General features: G+C 41.5%; 2 protein-coding genes across 2 annotated transcripts in view; both read right to left on the bottom strand.

Annotated features, from left to right (window-relative positions):
• The window catches only part of LOC127049933 (regulator of microtubule dynamics protein 2-like), a 64,167-nt gene that overhangs the window by 22,841 nt on the left and 17,809 nt on the right, over positions 1–23,517 (bottom strand). Inside the window, exons 6-8 of the mRNA XM_050951330.1 lie at positions 13,501–13,576; positions 10,111–10,188; positions 1,644–1,742 (exon numbers count right to left, since the gene is read on the bottom strand). Coding sequence (XP_050807287.1) covers positions 1,644–1,742; positions 10,111–10,188; positions 13,501–13,576 — 253 coding nt within the window. The remainder of the gene's footprint in view (positions 1–1,643; positions 1,743–10,110; positions 10,189–13,500; positions 13,577–23,517) is intronic.
• LOC127050052 (regulator of microtubule dynamics protein 2-like) overlaps positions 1–23,517 on the bottom strand; it is a 61,881-nt gene that overhangs the window by 22,177 nt on the left and 16,187 nt on the right. Inside the window, exons 5-7 of the mRNA XM_050951588.1 lie at positions 13,501–13,576; positions 10,111–10,188; positions 1,644–1,742 (exon numbers count right to left, since the gene is read on the bottom strand). Of these exons, the coding sequence (XP_050807545.1) occupies positions 1,644–1,742; positions 10,111–10,188; positions 13,501–13,576 (253 nt within the window). The remainder of the gene's footprint in view (positions 1–1,643; positions 1,743–10,110; positions 10,189–13,500; positions 13,577–23,517) is intronic.

Raw genomic sequence — 23,517 nt, 5'->3', positions numbered from 1 at the left:
AGTGATCAATGGCTCAATGCCTAGTTGGCAGCTGGTATCAAGCAGACTGCCCTGGGGATGGTTTTGTTTAACATCTTCATTAATGACCTGGATGATGGGATGGATTGCACCCTCTGCAAGTTCGTGAATGACACTAAGCTGGGGGAGAGGTAGATCCTGCTGGAGGGTACGAACAGCGTCCAGAGTGACCTAGACAAATTGGTGAGCAAATCTGATGAGGTTCAACAAGGACAAGTGCAAAGTTCTGCACTTAGGATGAAAGAATCCCATGCTGTGCTACAGACTGGGGACCAACTGGCTAAGAGGCAGTTCTGAAGAGGACCTGAGGATTACAATGGACGAGAAGCTGGATATGAATCAGTTTGCTCTTGTTGCCAAGAAGTCTAATGGCATATTGGGCAGCATTAGTAGGAGCATTACCAACAGATTGAGGGAAGTGATTCCCCTGTATTCAGCACTGGTGAAGCGACATCTGGAGTACAGCATCCAGTTTTTGGTCTCATACTACAGAAAGGATGTGGACAAACTGGAGAGAGTCCAGCAGAGGGCAACGAAAATGATTGGGAGCTGGTGCACATGACTTATGGGGAGAGGCTGAGGGAACTGGGCTTATCTGCAGAAGAGAAGAGTGAGAGGAGATTTGATAGCAACCTTCAACTACCTGAAAGGGGGCTCCAAAGAGAGTGGAGCTAGGCTGTTCTCAGTGGTGGCAGATGACAGAACAAGGAGGAATGGTCTCAAGTTGCAGTGGGAGAGGTCTAGGTTGGATATTAGGAAAAGCTATTTCACTAGGAGGGTGGTGAAGCACAGGAATGGGTTACCTAGGGAGGCGGTGGAATCTCCATCCTTAGAGGTTTTTACGGAGCAGCTTGACAAAGCCCTGACTGGGATGATTTAGTTGGGGTTGGTCCTGTTTTGAGCAGGGGGTTGGACTAGATGACCTCCTGAGGTCTCTTCCAACCCTAATCTATGATTCTAAGTAATCACATTTATGAAAATTTGCCCTTTTGAATTTGTTACCTGTCTTATACTTAGCAGCTGCAGAAATAGCAATGACAGATAAAAGTTACCCAATGGCAGCTTTAACATGTGAGCACAGTTTTCTTAAAATTGTGAATTCAAAGACAAATGCACAGAACATGCTCCTATGTGATGGAACCATTCATTTTTCTTCATATTACATGCATATTACTCATCTCCCACAGAAGGAAGAATTTCCCACTGAAAGCTGCAGAATGCAAAGTTTAGATTAGAAAGAGGAAACTGCCACAGTGTCAGAGTTTTCCATTGAAATTGCATAAAAATCATCCTCACTTATGCAAATCCCTTAAAAAATTAGCTTAACATAAGAGCTGTTCACTAAGGTTACTGTTGACTCGAAGGCATCTGTAGCTTTGACATGAAATCTGATAGCAATTAACTTGGGAGATTACTGAAATTTTTAAAAAGTGAATATATAAATACATAAGTGGTGCTACTCACTCTATTCCATACTAACTTAAAAAAACAGTTATTATAGAACTATGTGATAGAACCTTGAATTTATAGCTGCTGAAGATAAATTGTTCAGCTGATCTCTTGAAAACAGTCACACAGAGTATTTGGTAAATAGCTACTCTGGAGAACTGTTGGATAGGATCTACCTTAAGGAAATTCTGCAAAGCTTCCTGTACTGTTGAAGCTGGTGGAGTCCCAAAAAGAGTAGTGGCTACTTTCTTCTCAATCCAAGACAACTGTGCTACCTATAATAAAACCAGAGAAGGAAAATATACTTTAGGCTTACTTTCCAGTTGTGAAGCAAAATATTGCCTTGTATTACTGTATACTTACACAATTTGGTGTGCAAAGGAACACCAAAAGGAGTCTTTAATCAAATATTTTTGTTTCACTGTCCCAAAGAGTCATCTCTTATACACACATTGAATATTTGACATAATTTAAAGGGTTTTTTAATAAATCCCTTTTTACTGTAAAATACAATATACACATCATGAGAAATTCAGTGCAAAATACTGATTAAACTGACATGAGATTATCACTACCCACATCAGTTTTTAAAATGTCAGGTTGAAATAGAGGGTACAGCTTGACAGCCCATCTACTAAATATTTCTGAACATTAGAAGCAATTGTTGATATTGTCATTATGTGGGAAGCTAATGCTCTTCTAAGACAAGTTCATTTTTTGTGCAGTGATTTGACACAGGTATCACTAAGTAGGTACCCAGCTGTCCGCTTGAATTCTGACCCATAGCACATGCCAAGGAGCCTCTCACTTCCCAGGATTATGGACTGGTGTAAAGGGACCTTCTGGAGTTTTCTTCATTCTGTGTTGTCATTGTCAGACTACAGCATATACTGTACGCCATTTCCTTCCCATATATAGCTAGGCATACTCCAGCAGTCACAAGAAAGGATTCTTGAGAGTGAGTGGGTTGGTCACTGCCATAATATTTTTAGTTCCACCACCTAACCCAATGAACAGAGACGCCAAATCCCTAATCAAAGCAGAAACAGCAAAGAGATGACAATACAGGGATGGAAAAATTGATTTTCTCAAATGAGATGCCACTTCACTGAGTGGAGGAACTACCTGTTTTCCCCCCAACTAACATTTGGAGGAAAACTAGTGTTTCTGGAAAGGAAAAGCAGGATGATTCTCCTGTACATCTGTACTTTAACCGTACATCTGATGCTTACTGAAATTGATTAGGACTGACAAGGCATATGCCTAAGGAGTTAGGCACTACGGGTATGTCTACACTATGAAATTAGGTCGCATTTATAGAAGTCGATTTTTTAGAAATCGACTTTATACAGTCGATTGTGTGCTTCTCCACTTAAGACCATTAAGACAATTAACTCAGTGGAGTGCGTCCACAGTACTGAGGATAGCGTTGACTTGCAGAGTGTTGCACTGTGGGTAGCTATCCCACAGTTCCTGCAGTCTCCGCTGCCCACTGGAATACTGGGTTGAGATCCCAGCGCCTGATGGGTCAAAAACATTGTTGCGGGTGCTTCTGGGTACATGTCTTCAGGCCCCTCACCGTGAAAGCAACGGCAGACAATTGTTTCGAGCCTTCTTTCCTGTGTTACCCATGCAGGTGCCATACCACAGCAAGTATGGAGCCTGCTCAGCTCACTATCACCGTACATCTCCTGGGTGCTGGCAGACACGCTACTGCATTGCTACACAGCAGCAGCTCATTGCCTTTTGGCAGCAGATGGTGCATTAAGACTGGTAGCCGTTGTCGTCATCTCCTGGGTGCTCTTTTAGCCAACCTCGATGAGGTCAGTCAGGGGCACCTAGCAGACATGGGAGTGACTCCAGGTCATTCTCTTTTTAAGTTTCGTCTCATGGAGATCCAGTCCTGCCTGCAGTCGTACTGCACCATCTTCTGGCGAGCAGCCAGCAGACGACAATGGCTAGCAGTCGTACTGCACCGTCTTCTGGCAAATACCCAGGATACGACAACAGCTAGCAGTCATACTGCACCATTTGCTGCCAGCCAAAGATGTATAAGAGAGATGGAGTAGATCAAAATAAGAAAGAGACCAGATTTGTTTTGTATTCATTTGTATTCATTTGCTCCGCCCTCCCTTCCTCCATGAATAGTGAGGGGAGGGATAGCTCAGTGGTTTGAGCACTGGTCTGCTAAACCCAGGGTTTTGAGTTCAGTTCCTGAGAGAGTCATTCTGTGCATTTCTCCTTGATGCAAACCCACCCACTTTGTTGATTTTAATTCCCTCTAAGGCATGTCATCAGTCGCCCCTCCTTCCATCGGTGCAATGGCAGACAATCGTTTCACGCCTTTTTTCAGTGCAGACGCCACAGCACCGCAAGCATGGAGCCCGCTCAGATCATTGTGGCAATTATGAGCACTGTAAACACCACTTGCATCATCCTGCAGTATATGCAGAACCAGAACCTGCCAAAGCAAAACCAGGTGAGGAGGTGACGGCAGCGTGGTGACAAGAGTGATGAGGACACGGACATAGATTTCTCTCAAAGTACGGGCTCCAGCAATGTGCACATCATGGTGTTAATGGGGCAGGTTCATGCCATGGAACACCGATTCTGGGCCCAAAGAGATAAAGAATTGACACCAGCAAACCAGCAAAACACCAGGGACCATACACTGTGTTATGCAATGATTCCAGACTACATGCTACTGGCTTGGCATGGTAAAGTGTCCTACCATGGGGGACGGAATAAGGCTGACCTCCCCAGAAACCTTTTGCAAAGGCTTTGGGAGTACCTCCAGGAGAGCTTTATGGAGATGTCCCTTGAGGATTTCCACTCCATCCCCAGACACGTTAACAGACTTTTCCAGTAGCTGTACTGGCTGCGAATGCCAGGGCAAATTAATCATTAAACACGTTTGCTTTTAAACCATGTATAATATTTACAAAGGTACACTCATTAGAGGTCCCTTCTCTGCCTGGCGGGTCCGCGAGGCAGCCTTGGGTGGGTTCGGGGGGTACTGGCTCCAGGTCCAGGGCGAGAAACAGTTCCTGGCTGTTGGCGAAAACAGTTTCTCTGCTTCCATGCTGTGAGCTATCTTCCTCATCCCCAAAACCCGCATCCCTGTTGCGTGCTACTCCATTGACAGAGTCAAAGCACAGAGTTGGTGTAGTGGTGGCTGCACCTCCTAGAATGCCATGCAGCTCATCATAGAAGCAGCACGTCTGGGGTTCTGACCCAGAGTGGCCATTTGCCTCTCTGCTTTTTTGATAGGCTTGCCTGAGCAACTTAAGTTTCACATGGCAGTGCTGTGGGTCCCTGTTATAGCCTCTGTCCTTCATGCCCTTGGAGATTTTTTCAAATATTCTGGCATTTTGTCTTTTGGAATGGAATTCTGAAAGCTCAGATTCGTCTCCCCATGCAGCGATCAGATCCTGTACCTCCCGTTCAGTCCATGCTTGAGCTCTTTTGCAATTCTGGGACTCAGTCATGGTCACCTCTGCTGATGACATCTGCACTCACCTGCAGATTGCCACGTTGGCCAAACAGGAAATGAGATTCAAAAGTTTGCGGGCCTTTTCCTGTCTACCTCGCCAGTGCATCTGAGTTGAAAGTGGTGTCCAGAGCGGTCACAATGGAGCACTCTGGGATATCTCCTGGAGGCCAATACCATCAAATTGCGACCACACTACCCCAAATTCGATCCTGCAAGGTCAATGTCAGCACTAATCCCTTCGTCGGGGGAGGAGTACAGAAATCAATTTTAAGAGTCCTTTAAGTTGAAGAAAAGTCTGTCATGTGGACGGGTGCAGGGTTAAATCAATGTAACACTGCTAAATCTGACCTAAATTCGTAGTGAAGACCAGGGCTAAGATTCCTTGGCAACTGCTGGCATGACCTTCATAGAGGGGCAAGAGAAGAGGGGATGCGACCAAAGAATGAAGAGATGAGAAGAATTCATGTGAGAACCAGGAGCTGAAAAATGTGGTGAGTCAACCCTGTTTCAGCTTAGATAGAGCACCACATTGCAACCAAAGACTTGGGCCTTTAAAATTCATGTCTGTTGTGCTACAGTACTGATGATTGGTGATGAATGAAAATGGGGGATGGAGAGCTTCAGAACTCTCAAACCCTTACTTAGTTGCTCCTCTGCTCTTTGCTGCTGCAGTCAGCTATTATCCACCTGATTTTGACAGCTGATAGCTTTCCATTAAAGAAAAGAATCTATCCAAAACTAATGATCCTAACATATACCTAGCCACTGCCATCCACTATAATTTTAAAATTTTCACGGGATGTGAATTTTTTAATATTTCTTATTATAAACTGTTCTATAAAATATGCCATTGCAAAGTATTAATGTAGCCAGCATACAACAGTAAAGTGTGTACAGACTATTTTCTCGTCTGACCTCAATCGTTTTGGCCAAGTTTGAGTAGCATTTTATGGAGACAAAGCAACCTGGCCAAGTCTCGCTGGTCTTCTGGCAAAAGCCAGTTCCTGAGAAATGATGTCGTCAGTAAGTCTTTCACTTGAAACCACTAAAAATAATATTCTGCAGATAAACAATATTAAGAAGGAACTGTAGCAATTTTCATTATCTTTCTCCCTCCCAATGCCTCTTTCAAAGACCTGGTTTCGAAAGAAATACTCTTTGACAAGCTCGTGGTTTCCTGTTCATTAAAACAACGTGGCGTTTCTCCCCTGCAATGCATAGTGCCAATATCGTGCTACTAAGTGCAGCATGTGAGTTAAAACTTAAAAATGTCAGCTAGTGTGTAGATAAAATGATTCCTCCTCCTCACACTGCACTTTTCACCTGCTCTTTATTTTCTAAAACCTATTGAGTGGGATAGAGAGGTTGCAGCAGAGTTTAAAAGAATATATTGCTTTCTTCAAGCCAACCCATTGCTGCAATGCTTTTTGCTCTCTTAGAGTGGGAGGAAGGTATTACTGGTATCTTTAGGTCCATCTGATCCAGATACAGTGAACCCATTAGTAGGGTAGGAACGAAAAAGGAAGGGAGAGAAACTGCTCATATTGAACATCTCTGGACCACCCAAAATTCTAGAGTTGCTTACACATACACACACACCTCTACTATGATGCAATAGTGAAGGGAACTTCCAAGTTTTTAAACTGTGGAATTTATAATTTGCTGCCCTAATTCTGCAGGCTGAAATTTAAATACAAGTTCTATCTGGCAGTTGCCTTGTTTTCTTACCAGATTTATTAAGAATTACTTTACTGGAGTCTGGTTTGGTATTTTAGCTGGCTTGGGTGCACTTTTGCACTGCTCAAACTAAAATAAATAGCTTTGCTCTGCCTTTTTTACATTAAAAAGAAACACCAATTTAAAGCAACACAGTTATCTACATTTTAAAAGTATGGATGGGAAATATTTCATTTTTAACAATATTTAATGTGCACAGAGTTTCGTACTATTATTATGGATAATACATAAGCATCCTACTGCCTTCTACAGAGCTTTAAGCATTCAGATTGATACTCTAACCGCTTCCTCTATGCAAAGAGAATCCCCACCCATCCTACAGGAGTTGTTCTCCATTCCCTTTGTGTCATGGAAGTGATGCAAAAATAAAAGGCACAAAGTTGGCCCAGAATGTGTATTCTATTCTAAAAGGTGTTTCAGGACTATACTGATGCCAAGGAAAGAATTGGATTGGAGCCGTTGAACTCAAACTTCTTCCAGTTTTAAAAAACCCTTTAATTACAATGTTTGAGGTTATCCTAAAGAGTGTGAGATAGCTGGGGAGGCCTGTACAAGATGAGTTTCAGAAAGACTAGGTGAAATGCGGACCCTCTCAATGGCCGTGGCAAAATTCCCTTGACTTCAATTGGGCCAGAATTTCACCCACTGTCTGCTTCCTGGGTTCAGAACCACAGGTTCCTCCTGGGAGTGGAGAGCAGGGCAGGACATGGCTGATATCACAGGAATACAGTACAAGAAGAACAAGCCATCCACAGGCCTCTGATTGATTTTTTAATCTTTCTTAGGTTAGGATTTTTGAAGCTAGCCCATGGCTCTAACTTAATAGCTTGAAGCTACCCTGACGGCATTGCAAAGGGCAAGGGAAGAAGCATTATGGTCTCATTTCAAGAGAAACATAAGCTTCTTGTCACCGGGATCCTTGAGGGTGCCTGTCCCTTCTACTGGGATAGTGGGTTTATTAGCTCTTACAAATGGAGGAATCCCCTTTGGGATCTGAGGAGAATTTGGATGCTCTCCCTCTTTGAACTTTATACACCTTCTGGCATAATTTGGTGATGCCTCTCTTTCTGTGGGGTCTTTCCATTCAGAGTCCATTATACTTTCTGGAAATCAGATATTGAAAACAAGGAAAATCCCAGGATTTTATCATTTCCTGATGTCCCTTGGAGGAATAGAATCCACACCACCATCAGGATCAATTTTGAAGGCTGAACAATTAGCTTTTGGAGGGCATCTGTCTTAAAAAGCCTGCTTTCCCCCACTGGAGTCTGTCATACATCTGGGAGTCTGAAGAAGACGATAGTTCTCTACTATCTGAGGATGAGGAGGGTTCGGTCGTTTCCCTTTCCCATGCTTCTTTTTATTTTCCCTGCTTGAAAAAGGTGCTCAGAGGAGAGAGCCCAAGGAGTCATCAACTCCCCAATTAACCCTACTATGTTGGAGGGGGAGAGGTCACCAAGATATCCAACCTACTGACAAAGAGGGGAATAATCAAGAAGACATCTCCAGAAACCATGGTATCAATAGAAGGGATGGGGACTGGCAGCTGCCTCTCTCTGGAGGAAAGAAAGCTACCCATAGGCTGCTGCCAGAAGTGGTGGCTGCCAAAAATCTCATACAAAATCCTACTATTGGAGGACAGGGAACAGACTGCCATTCTCTACTGGAGATTTTAAGGCTACATGAGAAGTTCTTAGCAGCCTCCCTTTCTCCCAGGGTCCAGTAGTACCAGAACTTAGTGCTGTCGGCCAATTAACAAAATGCAAACTGTGTCCATTCAAAGTCTTTTTCAAATACTAGGAATCTGTTACCAAGGAAACAAACCCATTCAATCTGAAAATTCAGCCTGGAAAAGACTTGCATCCCTAAAGAATTTCCTCCCTCAATGCTTCCTTGGTAATAGCTAACTAAAAACACAATACAATTGTCCTCAATAAAACTTTCCAATCCATCCAATTTTAGCAAAAATATTACTGTCACCTACTTAAATATCATGAGAGGTTCTTCTTGTTTTATTACAGTATATTAAGATGGAATTGAATTAAGTAATTGTATAATGTCTCAGGACTTCTGGCAGAAATTAAATAACCAGACAGCCTCCTTGTTGTAAACTATCAGCTTCCAACACAAATACTTTCATGTTTGCCAGTATAAGAGTTGAGAAATGCCATAACAGTCTGCATATGTATCTACCCATTTATCCAGCACAAACTCCATAGGCTTTTCACTTACCAGTGAATGAGAGTAAGAGAATTACAAAGAATATGGTATAAGTAGTTGGGTCAAATTGATCCCTGGTTTAACATCACTGAAATCACCTGAGTTAAACCAAGGGTGAGTCTGGCAATTGTGAGTAATTTGCAAAAAGAAAACTCAAGAGAGTCAACTTTTAACACTTACATAGCCTTTATTAGAGGCCTTGGTGCAGTTTCACTGGTATGTTTTAGCTGTTCTGTACCACTCCTGTGATACAAAGCAGCCATAAATCCATCTCAACCAGATGCTTAGGTCAGGTTTACAGCTCCTTTGCATTACTGGAGCAATGAAAAACTTTATTATAAAAAAGCCATGTATTTGTTTGTATAACTTTCAAGAAACTCTAACAAAGCTACAGCACTAAGATGGGATGTGTACCCCACCTGGGGCCTGAAAGAGCTAATTTGGGCTGGGAAGGCCAGTTATGTTCCTGGATGCATTGGGAGGAAAAGCCAGATTTAATGAAATATGAGTGCCAGCTGGGAAGGAGCTACGTGGTTATTAAAAGGTCAGGAAGTTAAAAGCAGAAAAGGGGTTGCAGTAAGCGTCTACAATCAGTCTCTGAAAATAGAGTGGTGGGGAGGAGGAAGCTCTAGGATCCTAGCCAGACTAGGAGAAGGCTGGGAAGAAAAGTTGGGAGTAGAAGAGAATACCTCTGGACTGTAGGCCAGCGAGAAGGGCAGGACTGGGTGAGGACTCTGAAAAGGGAGTTAAGCCCTGAAACGAGGCAAGGCTAGGAATGCTGAGCTATGGAAGAAGTCCCAGACAAAAGGAAAAAGAAACAATAGAGAGGCTTGCAGAAAGCAGCTTGTACCTAACACCTAATCAATCATGCTTCCTCTCCAAATCTTAGTTACCATTTCATTGAGGTGTGTAAATAATAAAACAAAATTCAAAACAAGAGGCTTTTAATAAGAGTACGTGGTATAGTTAACAAGTGTGATAACAATGGATACTGAGGGCAGTCTGTATTAATAACCAGGTGTGTAGAAATTATTTCATGACAAGTACATAGCAATGCTTTGTTTACAATTTCAACATTTCCACTTCAATAAATGTGTCATTTCTCTCAGATTTCAGTTACAGTATTCCATTGTAAACACATCACCATTTTTCAGCACACTCAAGTCAGCTGTTAGGCATAGAAAACAACTTACTGAATAGCACCATCTTCCATTTAGGTAATATAAACAAGGATCTTGAGGTTTAAGTTCAATTGCTTTGTCTAGATGCTCCTGTTAAAAATAAGTTCAAAAGAAAGAAAATGGGATATTTATTTCTGGTTGGGAGTTGCCTTCAAACTTTAAAACTGCATTGCAAAATCAGTGCAAATTTATTCAAGTTATCTTTTGTGACTGCTTTTGCTACAGTTCTTCTAATGATCTGTAAATATTTTAACTGGCAATACCCTTGCTTACAGAAGAAAACCACAAACGCAATTATTTAACAACTCTGCACATAACGTACCAGGACACATTGTATTTATAATATGACCTAACTCCTCTAAAGTTCAAACGAACAGTTGAAAGAGCTTTAAAAACAAACAAACAAGACTGATGTACTCCAAACCTATTAAACTTTCGTTTTATCCAAAGGTGAAAGTTAAGCCGGTACGGTCCAGTACGCCGTGCCGGCCAGAGCCAGTACGCCGTGCCGGACCGCACTGGCTTCCGCAGCGGGAATTTAAAGGGCTCTGGGCTTCCCAGCAGGTGGGGAGCCCAGAGCCCTTTCAATCCCGCCCACGGCTCGGCAGCCGGGCTGGAACTGTGATTGAAAGGGCTCAGAGCTCCCCGCTGCAGCTGCGGGGAGCCCAGAGCCCTTTCAATCCAGCCTGCGGCTCGGCGGTCAGGCTGGAGCCGGGATTCAATCCCACAGCGGGGATCTTCGGGCCCTTTAAATCCCACCTGCAGCTTGGCAGCTGGAGCTGTGGTGAGGATTTAAAGGGCCTGGAGCTCCGCGGCAGCTGGAGCCCCAGGCCCTTTAATTTGCCCCTGAGTCCCAGGGGCTCCCACCCACCTCTGCAGCTGGGAGCCCCCAGTTGATTTAAAGGTCCTGGGGCTCCCAGCCACAGCCAGTGCCTCATGGCCTTTAAATCTAGAGAGGCCCTCCTCTTCCAGTTGAGGCCATGCCCCCTCGGGACTCCAGCAGTACTGGTAAGTCCTGTAAGTTACTTTCACCCCTGGTTTTATCCCTATCTGGTATTAGAAAAGTATAGCGCATCAACCCTATGCGAACACTCCTATTTTGCTTCCTAGATACTGTATGCCTGAACAAATGATCAACCACTGAAATGTAACCTCCTCTAGTGTAGAATATGGCACCACATAACATTTTATATTCAGAAGCAGGACCTGGTTTTCTGTGAGGTGGATAATATGAAAATACATCCACGGCAGATAGTCAGAAACCTAGAATTAATTGGACATAGATGTCTAAGACAGGAACTGAACCACAGATCTAACTTTTCAATTGAAATGTGACTTGAAGTACAGCTGCTACGCCCATGCCCTGCAGTTCTGGAGATAAAATGGGTCTGAATTAAACAGTACAAAGGATAATAAAAATCAATAAAAAGATGTTTTCTTCCAAACTCACCTGTCCCCTCCTCTCTCCATTTTCAGGTCTCACTTTTTGAGGCAAATTATTTCTGCATAATCAGTATTTCAAGAAAAAGGAATTTCCTGAAGGAGTTTTTTCAACCCTGATTTATCATTTGCTTCTCAACATAACTCAATTGTCAGATACTGTAGGTTTCACTTTTCCTACATCTCTATTTTTTTCAACTAAGCCAGTCACTAACATAGTGGTACAAAGTATTGTAACTTCTCATCTGGACTACTCAAATGATCATATTCTTGCAGATCTGAGAGCTTCCTATTTCATTTCTTGTCAAACTATTCACATATATACTACTCTTTCAATCTATTTTTCCCTGTAATTCCCATGTTTCTATATTATTCATGTGATTTCAGAAGTTACCTCTAAAGAGGAGATTCTTACTGAAAACTGTACTGTTAACATTTGAGACTCTTCTTAAACTCACTCCTTTTATAACTGCAAATATTACTTCTTAATTATATGACCCTCTTGTAATTACATCTGGCTCATGATCGATGCGTTTTCTTCTATTCTTGACCTTTTCTGTGTGTCCACATACTCTAGGCTTTACTCACTTGGTAATGTAAGGGTAGAATGCTCTCTGAGACGAGATTTGTACTATATTGATATTATACAATATGCTCTTTCACATCCCAACTTAAATAACACCTTTCAATTTAGACAATTGCTAACAATCTTCCTTAATTATGGAAGCATTTTCATTGATACAAACTGCCTTATTTGGTATCGGTGTTTATTAGTTTTTATTTATTTATTTATTTGCTGTGTAAAGTAAAATGCCTCGATTCCGCTGAATAGTGCTATATAAGGGACAATTCTGCTATCCTTGCTCTTGCTGAAAAGCAGCACATGTTTATCAGCCTTCTATTTCTGGATCTCATACATTCATTGGGACTACTTGTGCAGCAAGGTGGTATTCAAAATGGATCGTATAGGTGCATGTGGGCCTCAATAAATAACATTTAAAATATAATAGCACATGGCAAAACTTCTCCTTAGACACCTTTCAATTACAACTAAGATTGTAAGCTTTCGGTGGCAGACTTAGTTCCTTCTTTTTGTTTTATAAAGTGTGATGCACATCCATGGTGCCATGTAATAGATAAAAATAAAACATCAAAAGAAACCTTCAAAACTGGAGCTACAAAGGAAATAACACAAGACACTGGGCACTGGTTGGTACAGCTAATAGAAGCAGGGATTCTGGCCACAGCATTTTCTTGCCAATATCCTAGGGGCCAGGACTCCAAGAAGCAGGCTGAGGGTCCCTGTGGGAGTGTACTCTGCTGCTGTAGAGGAGATGCTGGAAAGAGGCTGAAATACAGGCTTGGGGGGCCAGAGATGTGTCAGGAGCAAAAAGACAGATTTATGAATCACCCATGTAAAGATGGTAATTGAAGCCATGTGTGTGTCTGAGAATCCCTGGGAAAGATGTAAAGCTAGAAAAGGAGGATAAGGACAAAGTCCCTGGCAAGACCTTTCCCCATGTTACAATGCTAAGTGATATAGCCCATGTTTCTGAATGTGAAATATACATGTATCTGCAAATGGAAAACATTAAACAAAATTATCACTTCCCCAGGGTGACGAAGCAACAGCAATCACTGTAGGAAATGGCTGCATTTGGTGTTAAACTTGTTTCAATTTTTTTTTTTTAATTACAACAGCAGAATTCTTTCCCCCACTTTGCCAAGGTCAAAGAATAAAGCAAAAATCTTGCCACTGATATATGAAGTCATACTTAAATCCTTGTAGTTTGAAAGCTAATGGACAATATGTGGTAAGAGCACATACAAATAATTTCTCAATCATAACACTGGCATTGAAACATACCCTGAGGCTGTTAGTTTGCTGCAAAACCCTCCCTTTTATACTATCGGGGAAAGTAAATTAAGAATAGTTGCTAATGAAACTACCAAAAAACATACCTTAAAGAGACAGCCATTCTTGATTTTGTTTTGTATACTGTCAAACTCAGACATATAGCCGCACATAATTGCAAACCTGTGGGGGGAGGGGAAAGCAAAACAACAAAAATAAAGTTCACACATTTATGATCGTTTTAGTCAAATCTCTTTGAATCAAATTATAAAATATTTCCATAATTACCTCATACATTGCTAGAATATTCCTGAAGATTTACTGTCTGGCCCAAAATTGAATGTGAGTTGTGAATATTTGGAAAATAGAAAAACATGATAAAATGGCAGCAAAAAAGTTGTTGGACAACGAGAAAGTATAACTGATTTAGGCCTTCAATGGGGTTTGAACCAGGGACCTCCCTTCAGAGCTGAAAGTACGAGCTTCCACTACTTAAGCCAAAGGACCAAGGATAACATTTTTTAAAAGTGCCAAGTGACTCAGGCACCAAAGTGCCATTTACAAAAGTGACGTAGGCCCGTAGGAGAAAGTCAGCGGACTTAGGCTACTGAGTGCCTAGGTCACTTCCCCCTCCACCCTCCCGTTTGGAATTAGGCACTTCTGAAAATTTTTACCCTTTTGGTTCTAGCTGTCAGCTGTAATGAACTAATTAACCTTATGTGGACCAGATATGAGAGGTGGAGAAAGAGCCACACTCTCTTAATATGGGTTACATAAGCAGCACACATTTATCCTGGCATATAGAGAAGGGTGAAAGTTACCACAGATGACACGTCGAGCTTGAAAAAGGAGCACAACTCGCTATACATAGAAAACAGCATTATCATATCCTGTCTTTCAGAACCTGAACCCAGCAGTGAATCTGCTGGAGCAAATCATTTCATCTCAATGGTGGAGCAATCAGCACACACAGCACCACAACTAAGCAGCATCAAGCAGATTAGCTGAACACTATGTTGTGTTAGTGATATGTCAAGAATGCCAGTGGGGGTGACAAGACAGGCCATGGACAGCACCTACGACGGAAACCCGTGATGTCCACAAGCAAATACAAATACTCACCCTATAGACAGTATGGAAACACTGAGCTTGTGATCATACCAAGGCGTACTCAGGGGCATGGACTTGGGGCAAGGTGGACAGCTGGCATGAGTTGCAATTATTTTAACTGCATGAATTGACCATGAGATATTAACACCATCCTCATCTGCAAACACATATCCTCACATCAAGCTGCTACTGACAATATGCCTGAGAGGCTAATAAATCCAGAAGGACTACACACATTTGATAGGAATGTAACTGCAGCAATTGGCAGCTTTGTCTGAAAGAGTACAAGACTGGCTCTCAAATCATATGGTTGCATCATTCATGTATTCACAGGCTAGCAAGGTTCATAGAAATAGTTTCTTAATTACTACAAGAATGCAATGATTGTCAGATCAGTTACATGGTGCCAAAGAGGTTTGATAGGGATGTTAGAAACATGAGCGAAAGCAAAGGATAGAATTGATAGTTCATGGTGTGCAAAGCTCATAGAAGATCTTGTACATACATCTTCTGTATAAATGACTTTCATGGATTTTGTTTGTCTGGCAGATACAGGAAAGCACACAGAAGTAGAAGATGCAACTACACAGAAACTAGTCTATGATATTGTATTTGAGAAACTATATGTGATCATGTAATTAAAGACTGAACTAGACTGCATATTCATGAAGGATAGGTCCATCAATGGCTATTATCAGGACCGTCAGGAATGCAACATCATGTTCTGAGTGTCCCTGCTTTCTGTGTGCCAGAAGCTGGGAGTGGACAACAAGGGATGGATCACTCAATGATTGTCTGTTCTGTTCATTCCCTCAGAAGCACCTGGCATTGGCCACTTTTGGAAGACAGGATACTGGGCTAGATGGACCATTGGTCTGACCCAATATGGCCGTTCTTATGTACAAGGGAGGAGAGAGTTAAGGTACATGCATCCGACGAAGTGGATATTCACCCACAAAATCTCATGCTCCAAAACGTCTGTTAGTCTATAAAGTGCCACAAGGCTCTTTGCTGCTTTTACAGATCCAGACTAACACGGCTACCCCTCTGAATCTTAACTTTGCCATTTCTTGACTTGTGAATGCTACCTTAACTTTTCCATAAGGGACATTTTCCATTATGAAAATGTATATAAATAGATTCCACTGTACTTGATGATGTAGCACTGGGTATAACCAGCGTATTCTCAGCTAAAAGTGCGGCTCTTTGTGATGTGCTTACACTCATGAGTGAACAATCAGAATATAAATAGATACTTCAAATCTAATGTATTTTATTTATGGTTTTTTCTGCTGTAACTGAATTAAGTAATGTTTTCACTCTTTGCTGCTGCCTAGCTTTCTAGAAGTTTTTCAAATATCTTAATCACTTATCAGAATGTCCCCTCTCTTTTACCCATTCCTTCATGTTCGTTAGTTGTTCTGGTGTTTCTAGTATTCTTTGTTTAGTTAATTTTTAAAATTTCCTAAAATTTGTGTTCTGTTACAGCAAACCAGACAATGCTGCTCTTTCTATGGTTCCAAGCCAAGTCACCTATGTACTGACTTCTATCACATTCCTCCCCTCTCAGTGCATCTTAGGACCTGTTGCCTTAACTATTTATAAAAAAAATTTTTCACAAAGAACATTCACCCCTATTTAAAAAAAAAAACCATCCTATCATACCTTGGGTTTTTTTCCTCCTGCCTTTTTCAGTATGAGCCCATGATCAATTGTTGGAGGCAAGCAGCATTTTAACAGGGCAGCTGTGAGGTCCCACTTGAGCTATTAGTTTAGGCCCCAATTCTGGAATGTTTATCTTTTATGTACATTTATTTCTATGGGATGACTCATATGCATAAAATTAAGCATGTACATTAAGTGCTTGAAGGATCAAGGCCTTCATTCCAAACTGCCTATAATTATGAGAGTTTTCAAATTACGATAAATTACTAGGATGGTGACATTAGCATTTCAAAAGAACATTTAGGGCCATTCAAAAAAATTATATAAAGTTATAATTGGGGAAAATATGCTGTTTTAGAAATATTTTAAATGGACTCCCTCTCTAGGTTTGTATTAGCTGAACAATAGTCTTATCTTCTTGAAACTCCAGGAGCTTATGCACTCTTAGTCATGTGCACGTATTACTTCAATTATAATGGACACACGCATGCATATCTAGAGAAAAACAGACCCCCGGACCTGATTTAATTTGCCATAAGGCCACTTTACACCACTGTATAAAAATAATAAAGCAGCATAAATCCATAAACATGGTTTCTTAGATCTTGTAGAGTTTAGCTAAGACATTTAAGATTTCACAATGCATTAAAAAATAAGGAGTAATCTAAAAGAGAAAAAATAAGTTGAAGTATAGAGTTAAAGTGAGAATTATGCAAAAAACGTAAAAAGTAAATGACAGTAAAAGACAAACAGTCTATGTTAGTATCCATTTATTTTAAGCATGGTTAAATCTCAGCTTTACTGGATTCTTTACAACATTTAACAGTTCGAACTATGAGTACATTCTTAAATGTACATACTGTAACTGTTGACACAGATACTAAAATATTTTACTGCTTATAAATAAATCCAATGCTCTTACTATAAAAATCAATGATAAAACTAATCATGTTATGAACTGTTGATTTCTGATACTGCCAGTATTTCCTGGCAGGGCGCTACAAGGGCATAACAACAGTTGCTGAATTCATGTGACCCTCAGACAGATTGTCAAATACTGTTGAGCAGGATGTACACTGAGCAGAATCTGGCTAATTATACTGGTACTCCTGTCAACTAAAACAGCATGATTTCATATGGGAAAGAGCTGGTGAGGAGGAATGAAGCTAGGAAGGTCAAGAAAGTTCAGGTATTTAGAGAGGTGAAAGGTACTCAAAACGTTATTTGGCATAAATTACTCAAATCTAGGCGACATATCTCCTACCCCCTTTACTCATTAGGTGCTAATCAGATAAACTCAGCATACCATAGCTAAACGGATTGCTGCTGGAAAAGAAAACAATGAAAAGCGAGCAAGCTAATCCAGCATCTTGCAGTATTTTCCTGTCTGTGCGTGACAAGGAAAAAAGGGCCCTAGCTTAAACCAGTTCAGAGCAGTACTTTTATTTAGAGCGATTATCTGTAATATGAAGCGATCCCAACAAAATACACACCAAATGAAAAACAAACAAGCTAAAATATCAATTTTAAATAATTCCCTTTTTTAAAAATGAGGAAATATCTCATATAGTTGCTGCATTGTTCTACTTTGCACTTTTGTATCTGAATAAACAGTAACGCTGGCAATTTGTGTATACAAACTATTTAATTGTGTAGAGTTAAAAGTGTAAAGCACATTGGACAATCATTTGTGGATAGTGGTTGGTTAAAGACGGAATTCATAACTTTCCAGATTTCCAGGTCTGGATGCATTTGAATGCAAATAAAAGAGGGTGGGGAAATTGAAATTTTATCCTTATTTGTAAATTGATAATCTACTAAATGGATTAACAAATCCGGACACCAGTGGCTAGTTACAGGAGCACCTTAAAACACTAAACTAAAGCATGGGACTAAACGAGACATGTGCCAATTGTCCTGCCCAATAATTTGGATGTTACTTTAAGACAAATAATAATAATTTCACACCTGATAAAATGTTTCACTAGATAAAAGAAATCAAGGACAATTAAACAATAAACAGTGAGATGAAAAAGTCTTTGGTGCATAAAGATCCCTATATGGACTTCTGGCATATTTATTAGCAAAGCTAGCAAAGGGAATAAAACTGGAACATTGCTTTTACTACACATATTGAAATATTAACAGCCTCCTTTTATCCAAATTCATTTATCTGCATGTTCAGGGTTCAAAGCTGTACACTGCTAGGGAACTTCTCTCCTACGAGCACTTCACCCCACAGTCACTTGCCCCATCTAGTGGTTCAATTAGGAACCAGCAGACACCTTTAAAGGGGGGAGTATTTAGTAATCATTGGTATGACAATGTAATTGCACTACAGTATTATAAAATTTGTGAAAAACAAAATGTTTAAATACTATATAAAGAGAATAAAACTTTATAATACCTAGGTCTGGAAAAATAAAGAGGAAATCTTTAAAGACTAGGGACCTAGAATAACAACACCACGACTGAGTTAATGTTGGTACTTAACTAATATCACAAATACCCACATATTCAAACATGCTCATTAAACAAACAACAGATACAGTTATAATTACTTTTGTATGAGCAAACATTGTTCCTGTTAAAGTTAAATCAAATAATGAACTTGGAAATATGCTTTAGTACAATCACTGTATAAGAGACACTGAAAAAACACAAACACACACAAACCAAGAAAAATGGAAATGAAAGTAAAATGTCTAGATTTCTAGAAGAAAAAAACTTATTGAAAACAAGAATTATTCTCCTGCAGTTAACTTTTTTTTATTCTGCGAGCGTGCGCGCACACACACACACATACAAAATCAGCTAGCTTTCAGCAATCACCAAGGATTTGATCTTGGAGTGAGCTTTGGCTGTATAGACCGCAGTGCTCACATGGAGACCTGTTGAAATGAAGCTCTATGCAGGTGGATAGGTCTGCCTACATGGAGCTCCCTGAAGATCAGCATACAATGAATTAACCTTTCCCCTGATGGTGCTCTAGGTGGTCTAATGGCATTCAGGCAAAACTAAGACATATTAGGGCACATCTGGTACAGTCAGAAGTACAGCAGGTTAATTCAGTCCATTTTACCTTGCATGTTCAGAAACAGCCCAAATGTTAACAGACAAAATGCAGATGATTGATTCTAGGATTATATCTGTCTTAAAAACAAGGACATTTATGAATGAATGAGCCTTTGTTCTACATATCTATCCCCTAAGTCTTGACAGAAGAAACACGATTCTCAGCAGATATGCTAGGGGCCTAAATTATTCTCCTGCAGTAATAAAACAAGATGTAGTTTAAAATATTTGCCAAAGCATCTAAGTGACTTAGGAGGCTATCCAAATCAGAACAGCTAAAGAGAAGAGAGAGGAGGCTGGGGTTTGCCTAATGATCCCTGATGGTTGATGGAAAGGTAGAGTCATTAGTACAGAAGCCTCATATCCCATTATTACTCTGGTCCCGGGTTGTCATAACATATTCCCAGATTTGGACCTTAGCGTCCAAAATATGGGTGTTAGCATGAAAACCTCCAAGCTTAGTTACCAGCTTGGACCTGGTAAAGCTGCCACCACCCAAAAAATTAGAGTGTTTTGGGGCACTCTGGTCCCCTCAAAACCTTCCCTGGGGACCCCAAGACCCAAATTCCTTGAGTCTCACAACAAAGGGGAATAAACCATTTCCCTTCCCTTCTCCCTTCCAGGTGTTCCCTCCCTAGGTTCCTGGAGAGATACACAGAAGCAAGCTCCGTGAATCTAAACAGAGGGATTCCACCCTCCCTATTTCCAGTCCTGGAAACACAAGTACCGAGAGCCAATTTCTCCCCCACCTCCCCTTCTTCCAGAGGGAATGCAAAGTCAGGCTAGTAAATCTAACACACAGAGATTTTCTTTTCCCCCTGACTTCTTCCTCCCATCAATTCCCTGGTGAGCTACAGACTCAATTCCCTGGAGTCCCCCACTAAAGAAAAACTCCAACAGGTCTTAAAAAGAACGCTTTATATAAAAAGAAAGAAAAAATACATAAAAATGGTCTCTCTGTATTAAGGTGACAAATACAGGGTCAATTGCTTAAAAGAAATATGAATAAACAGCCTTATTCAAAAAGAACACACTTCAAAACACTCCAGCAAGTACACACATGTAAATACAAAACAAAAACCATATAAATCACTATCTGATCTTTTGTACTTACAACTGGGAAACAGAAGATTAAAAAAGCAGGAGGCAGAAAAATCCTCTCATAGCCAAGAGAGTACAGGCAGAAGATCAAGAACAAAGGACTCCCACACAAACTTCCCTCCACCCAGATTTGAAAAAGTCTTGTTTCCTGATTGGTCCTCTGGTCAGGTGTTTCAGGTTACTCCTTTCCAGGTAAAAGAACATTAACCCTTAGCTATCTGTTTATGACACGGGTGATCTGCTTGTTCATACTGCAGTGCGTTCTACTTTAAAAGGTCCATTCCGAAAGAATACCTTATTCCTAGGACATGTAATACATGCATCAGATTGAGACACTCCTAAATTTATGACTTTCACTTACTGTACTAGCATCTCTAAATGAGTGGGTACAGGCATTAGCTAGCAGCCAGGGACTCTGGCAACATAGCCACCTGCATGGGCCACCAGGAGGCGGATCCACAGCAAAGGCTGTTACTTTTACCAGATATGTTCCTTAAGCCCAGAGGCAGGGAAATGATACACAACCCTGTAGACCTGCTCCTGACCTACTCACACCTTCCTCAGTCCACCCCAGTTCCTACCCTCCTTCCCTTTCCTCCCAGGTGGACCCTAGACTGGAAACCCATCCCTTCTTCCCCCACAGGGGAAGGGCTTTGAGGTCTCCTAGGAAGGTTTTAAACAAACATTCTCATTTCAATGGGCCTGGGTTCGCTAGATGTACTGTAATCACACACACACACACACACACACACACACACACACACACACACACACACACACACACACACACTTGCTCATTTAGTGAAACTTTTTATTTAAAGGGTAATGTTCAAATACATGCAAAGCCAAGGAAAAGAAGGGCCCATTTTCACATAGTTATAAATGCTAGTCCTGATTTCTCCCCTGGGCCCTGGGAGCCCCATTCATTCGCCCCCCCACCACCACTTTCCCTGTCACTGCTCCTCTCTCAGAGGTCCTGTCTCTCAATGATCATCCCGCCAGTGGACACTTATTTTCCAACTCTGTCTGCAGAGTCTTCTGTGTCAGCCAGAAGAGCAGTGCACTCTCCCCGCTCCCGTCTCTGCTGTATGTATACAGTATTCACAGCCCCAGACACACATTGATTGCTTATTTGCCAGTGCAACCAACCTCCTAGGCTTCTTTTCTAGTCTGGCTTTGAATGAGATGTTAATGTCTTACAGAGTTACTCTCAGCTCTGTGACTTACAGCGCTGTTTATGATTACTGTTACTTTACATTACAGATATCATGGGTTTGAGCCTAAAGTTATAGCCTTTCTTACCACTATTTACAGAGTGTTTAGTTATAAAAATGCATCTGATTAGTCTCAGGGCACATGTAAAGCCTCAGTGGCATGCTCATTTACTTATGTTGGTGAAAGTGTGGGGTTCGGGTTAAGAATCTGCAAGCCTGCCAAGATGCAAAGCGAAGTCCTGCGGTTTTTCCTTACTTGGAACGCAACAGAGTCTACACTGTAGACCCTGGCAGGAACCAGGCTTGGAAGAAAGACTTTTGGGGCCTTGTGCACTGTGGAAATTGCGTGTTCTGAACCTTTCATAAAATAGACAGCTAAGCACCCCCACCTCCTAAATGCCCCACTTCACACACATACTACCCAATGCCCCACTCTCCCCACAGACCTCCGAGTGCCCCTCCTACTCCACATAACAAGCCTCCACCATCCCAGACTTAACCTGTCAGCCCTCACTCACATTCCAGCAGCCCAGACATACATCCTGTTCACATAGTCCTCAGCACCTCATTCCAGCCTCCAACCTTGCCACCGCCAACATCCCCAACTGCTCTCTTCACAAGACCCATAGCCCACCACCAACTCACTCACTACCCCGCAACCTTGCTGGCCATTCATCAGTGCCATCCTTGGCTAGGGAAGCTTCTCCTGGTCCTGGTTGCCCAGTTCTGCATCAATGGGGAGCAGCCAGGCAAAATTTGAGCAAGTGGCATTGCAATGCAATGCTGCTCAGGGTTCCCCCATCCCATTCCCGGTCATCGGATGGCCCCCCTGAGATAGGGGCCCCATGCAAGTGCAGAGAGAACACATTGGTTAATTCAGGCTGGCAGGAACATTAGTTTTTCTTGTAAGATCTCATAAAAATAATAAAGCTGAGCTCCATGGAAATGTCAGGTCCAGCAGACACATGTGCAGCTAACATAAGCAACCACACTGGAAAAAAACCAACAGTTTTAAAAAATACCCACATGAATGCAAATTAAATTGGAGAATTTTCATATAGTCCAACATTTTAAAGGACCCAGCAACACACAAAGAGGAATCCAAAGGCACATCATTTTAGACTAGTATTCAATGCAGATTAATTTGCTGTACCCAAAACAACATTAACAGAATATTATGGCCGTCTGCATTTCTGTGGCCATGGAATTTGTAGCAGAACTGTCCCCTAGAAACTAAACTTTTATTTTTAAAATATTTGTTTTTATCTCATACGGCTGCAGAGATAACTCTGACAATATTAAGAGAGCTTAAATCAATAGTCATATCTTCATGAATCTGCACAGTGTGAAACAATAGTTCTCAGAGGCGTGAATAGCTCGGTTAATCTCAACTGAGTGTTAGCTCTGAAACCTAACTATGATAATTTAACTGTCGTTATTTCCTTACTGATCATTTTAGCAGAAACATCCAACTGCTGTGTTTATGCCACAATCCCAAACTATGTCCCATTCACCTATGTGAATTGCTGCAGAATTTCCACCAGAGTGCCACTAATCAAAGGACCTTGCTGCAGAAGGTGCCTCATACCCCAATTTTCCTCTATAAACTGGGCTCTATCTCCCATGATTCACCATTTCCCTTCACCAAGAAGGAGACCATGGTTTATCAAGGCTACATTTTAGTCACAGGTATTTCTAGTAGAAGTCATGGACAGGTCATGGGCCATAAACAGAAATTCATGGGCCCGTGACCTGTCCGTGACTTTTACGAAAAATACTCCTGTGACTAAAACTTAGGCTGGGAGGGGTGGGTGTTCTGGGCGGGGGGACAGTGCAGGGCACCACAGGTGCTGGGGGAGGTGGCCTGGGACCCCAGGTGTGGGGGGATGGCAGGGGCTTCCTATCCAGCTCTGGTGTTCCTGCAGTTCCTAGCACAAAGAGGGACAGGGCAGGGACTCC

This window comes from Gopherus flavomarginatus, chromosome 4 (genome assembly GCF_025201925.1).
Source record: "Gopherus flavomarginatus isolate rGopFla2 chromosome 4, rGopFla2.mat.asm, whole genome shotgun sequence".
NCBI lineage: Eukaryota > Metazoa > Chordata > Testudines > Testudinidae > Gopherus > Gopherus flavomarginatus.
This window is presented reverse-complemented; position numbering and strand designations above follow the sequence as displayed.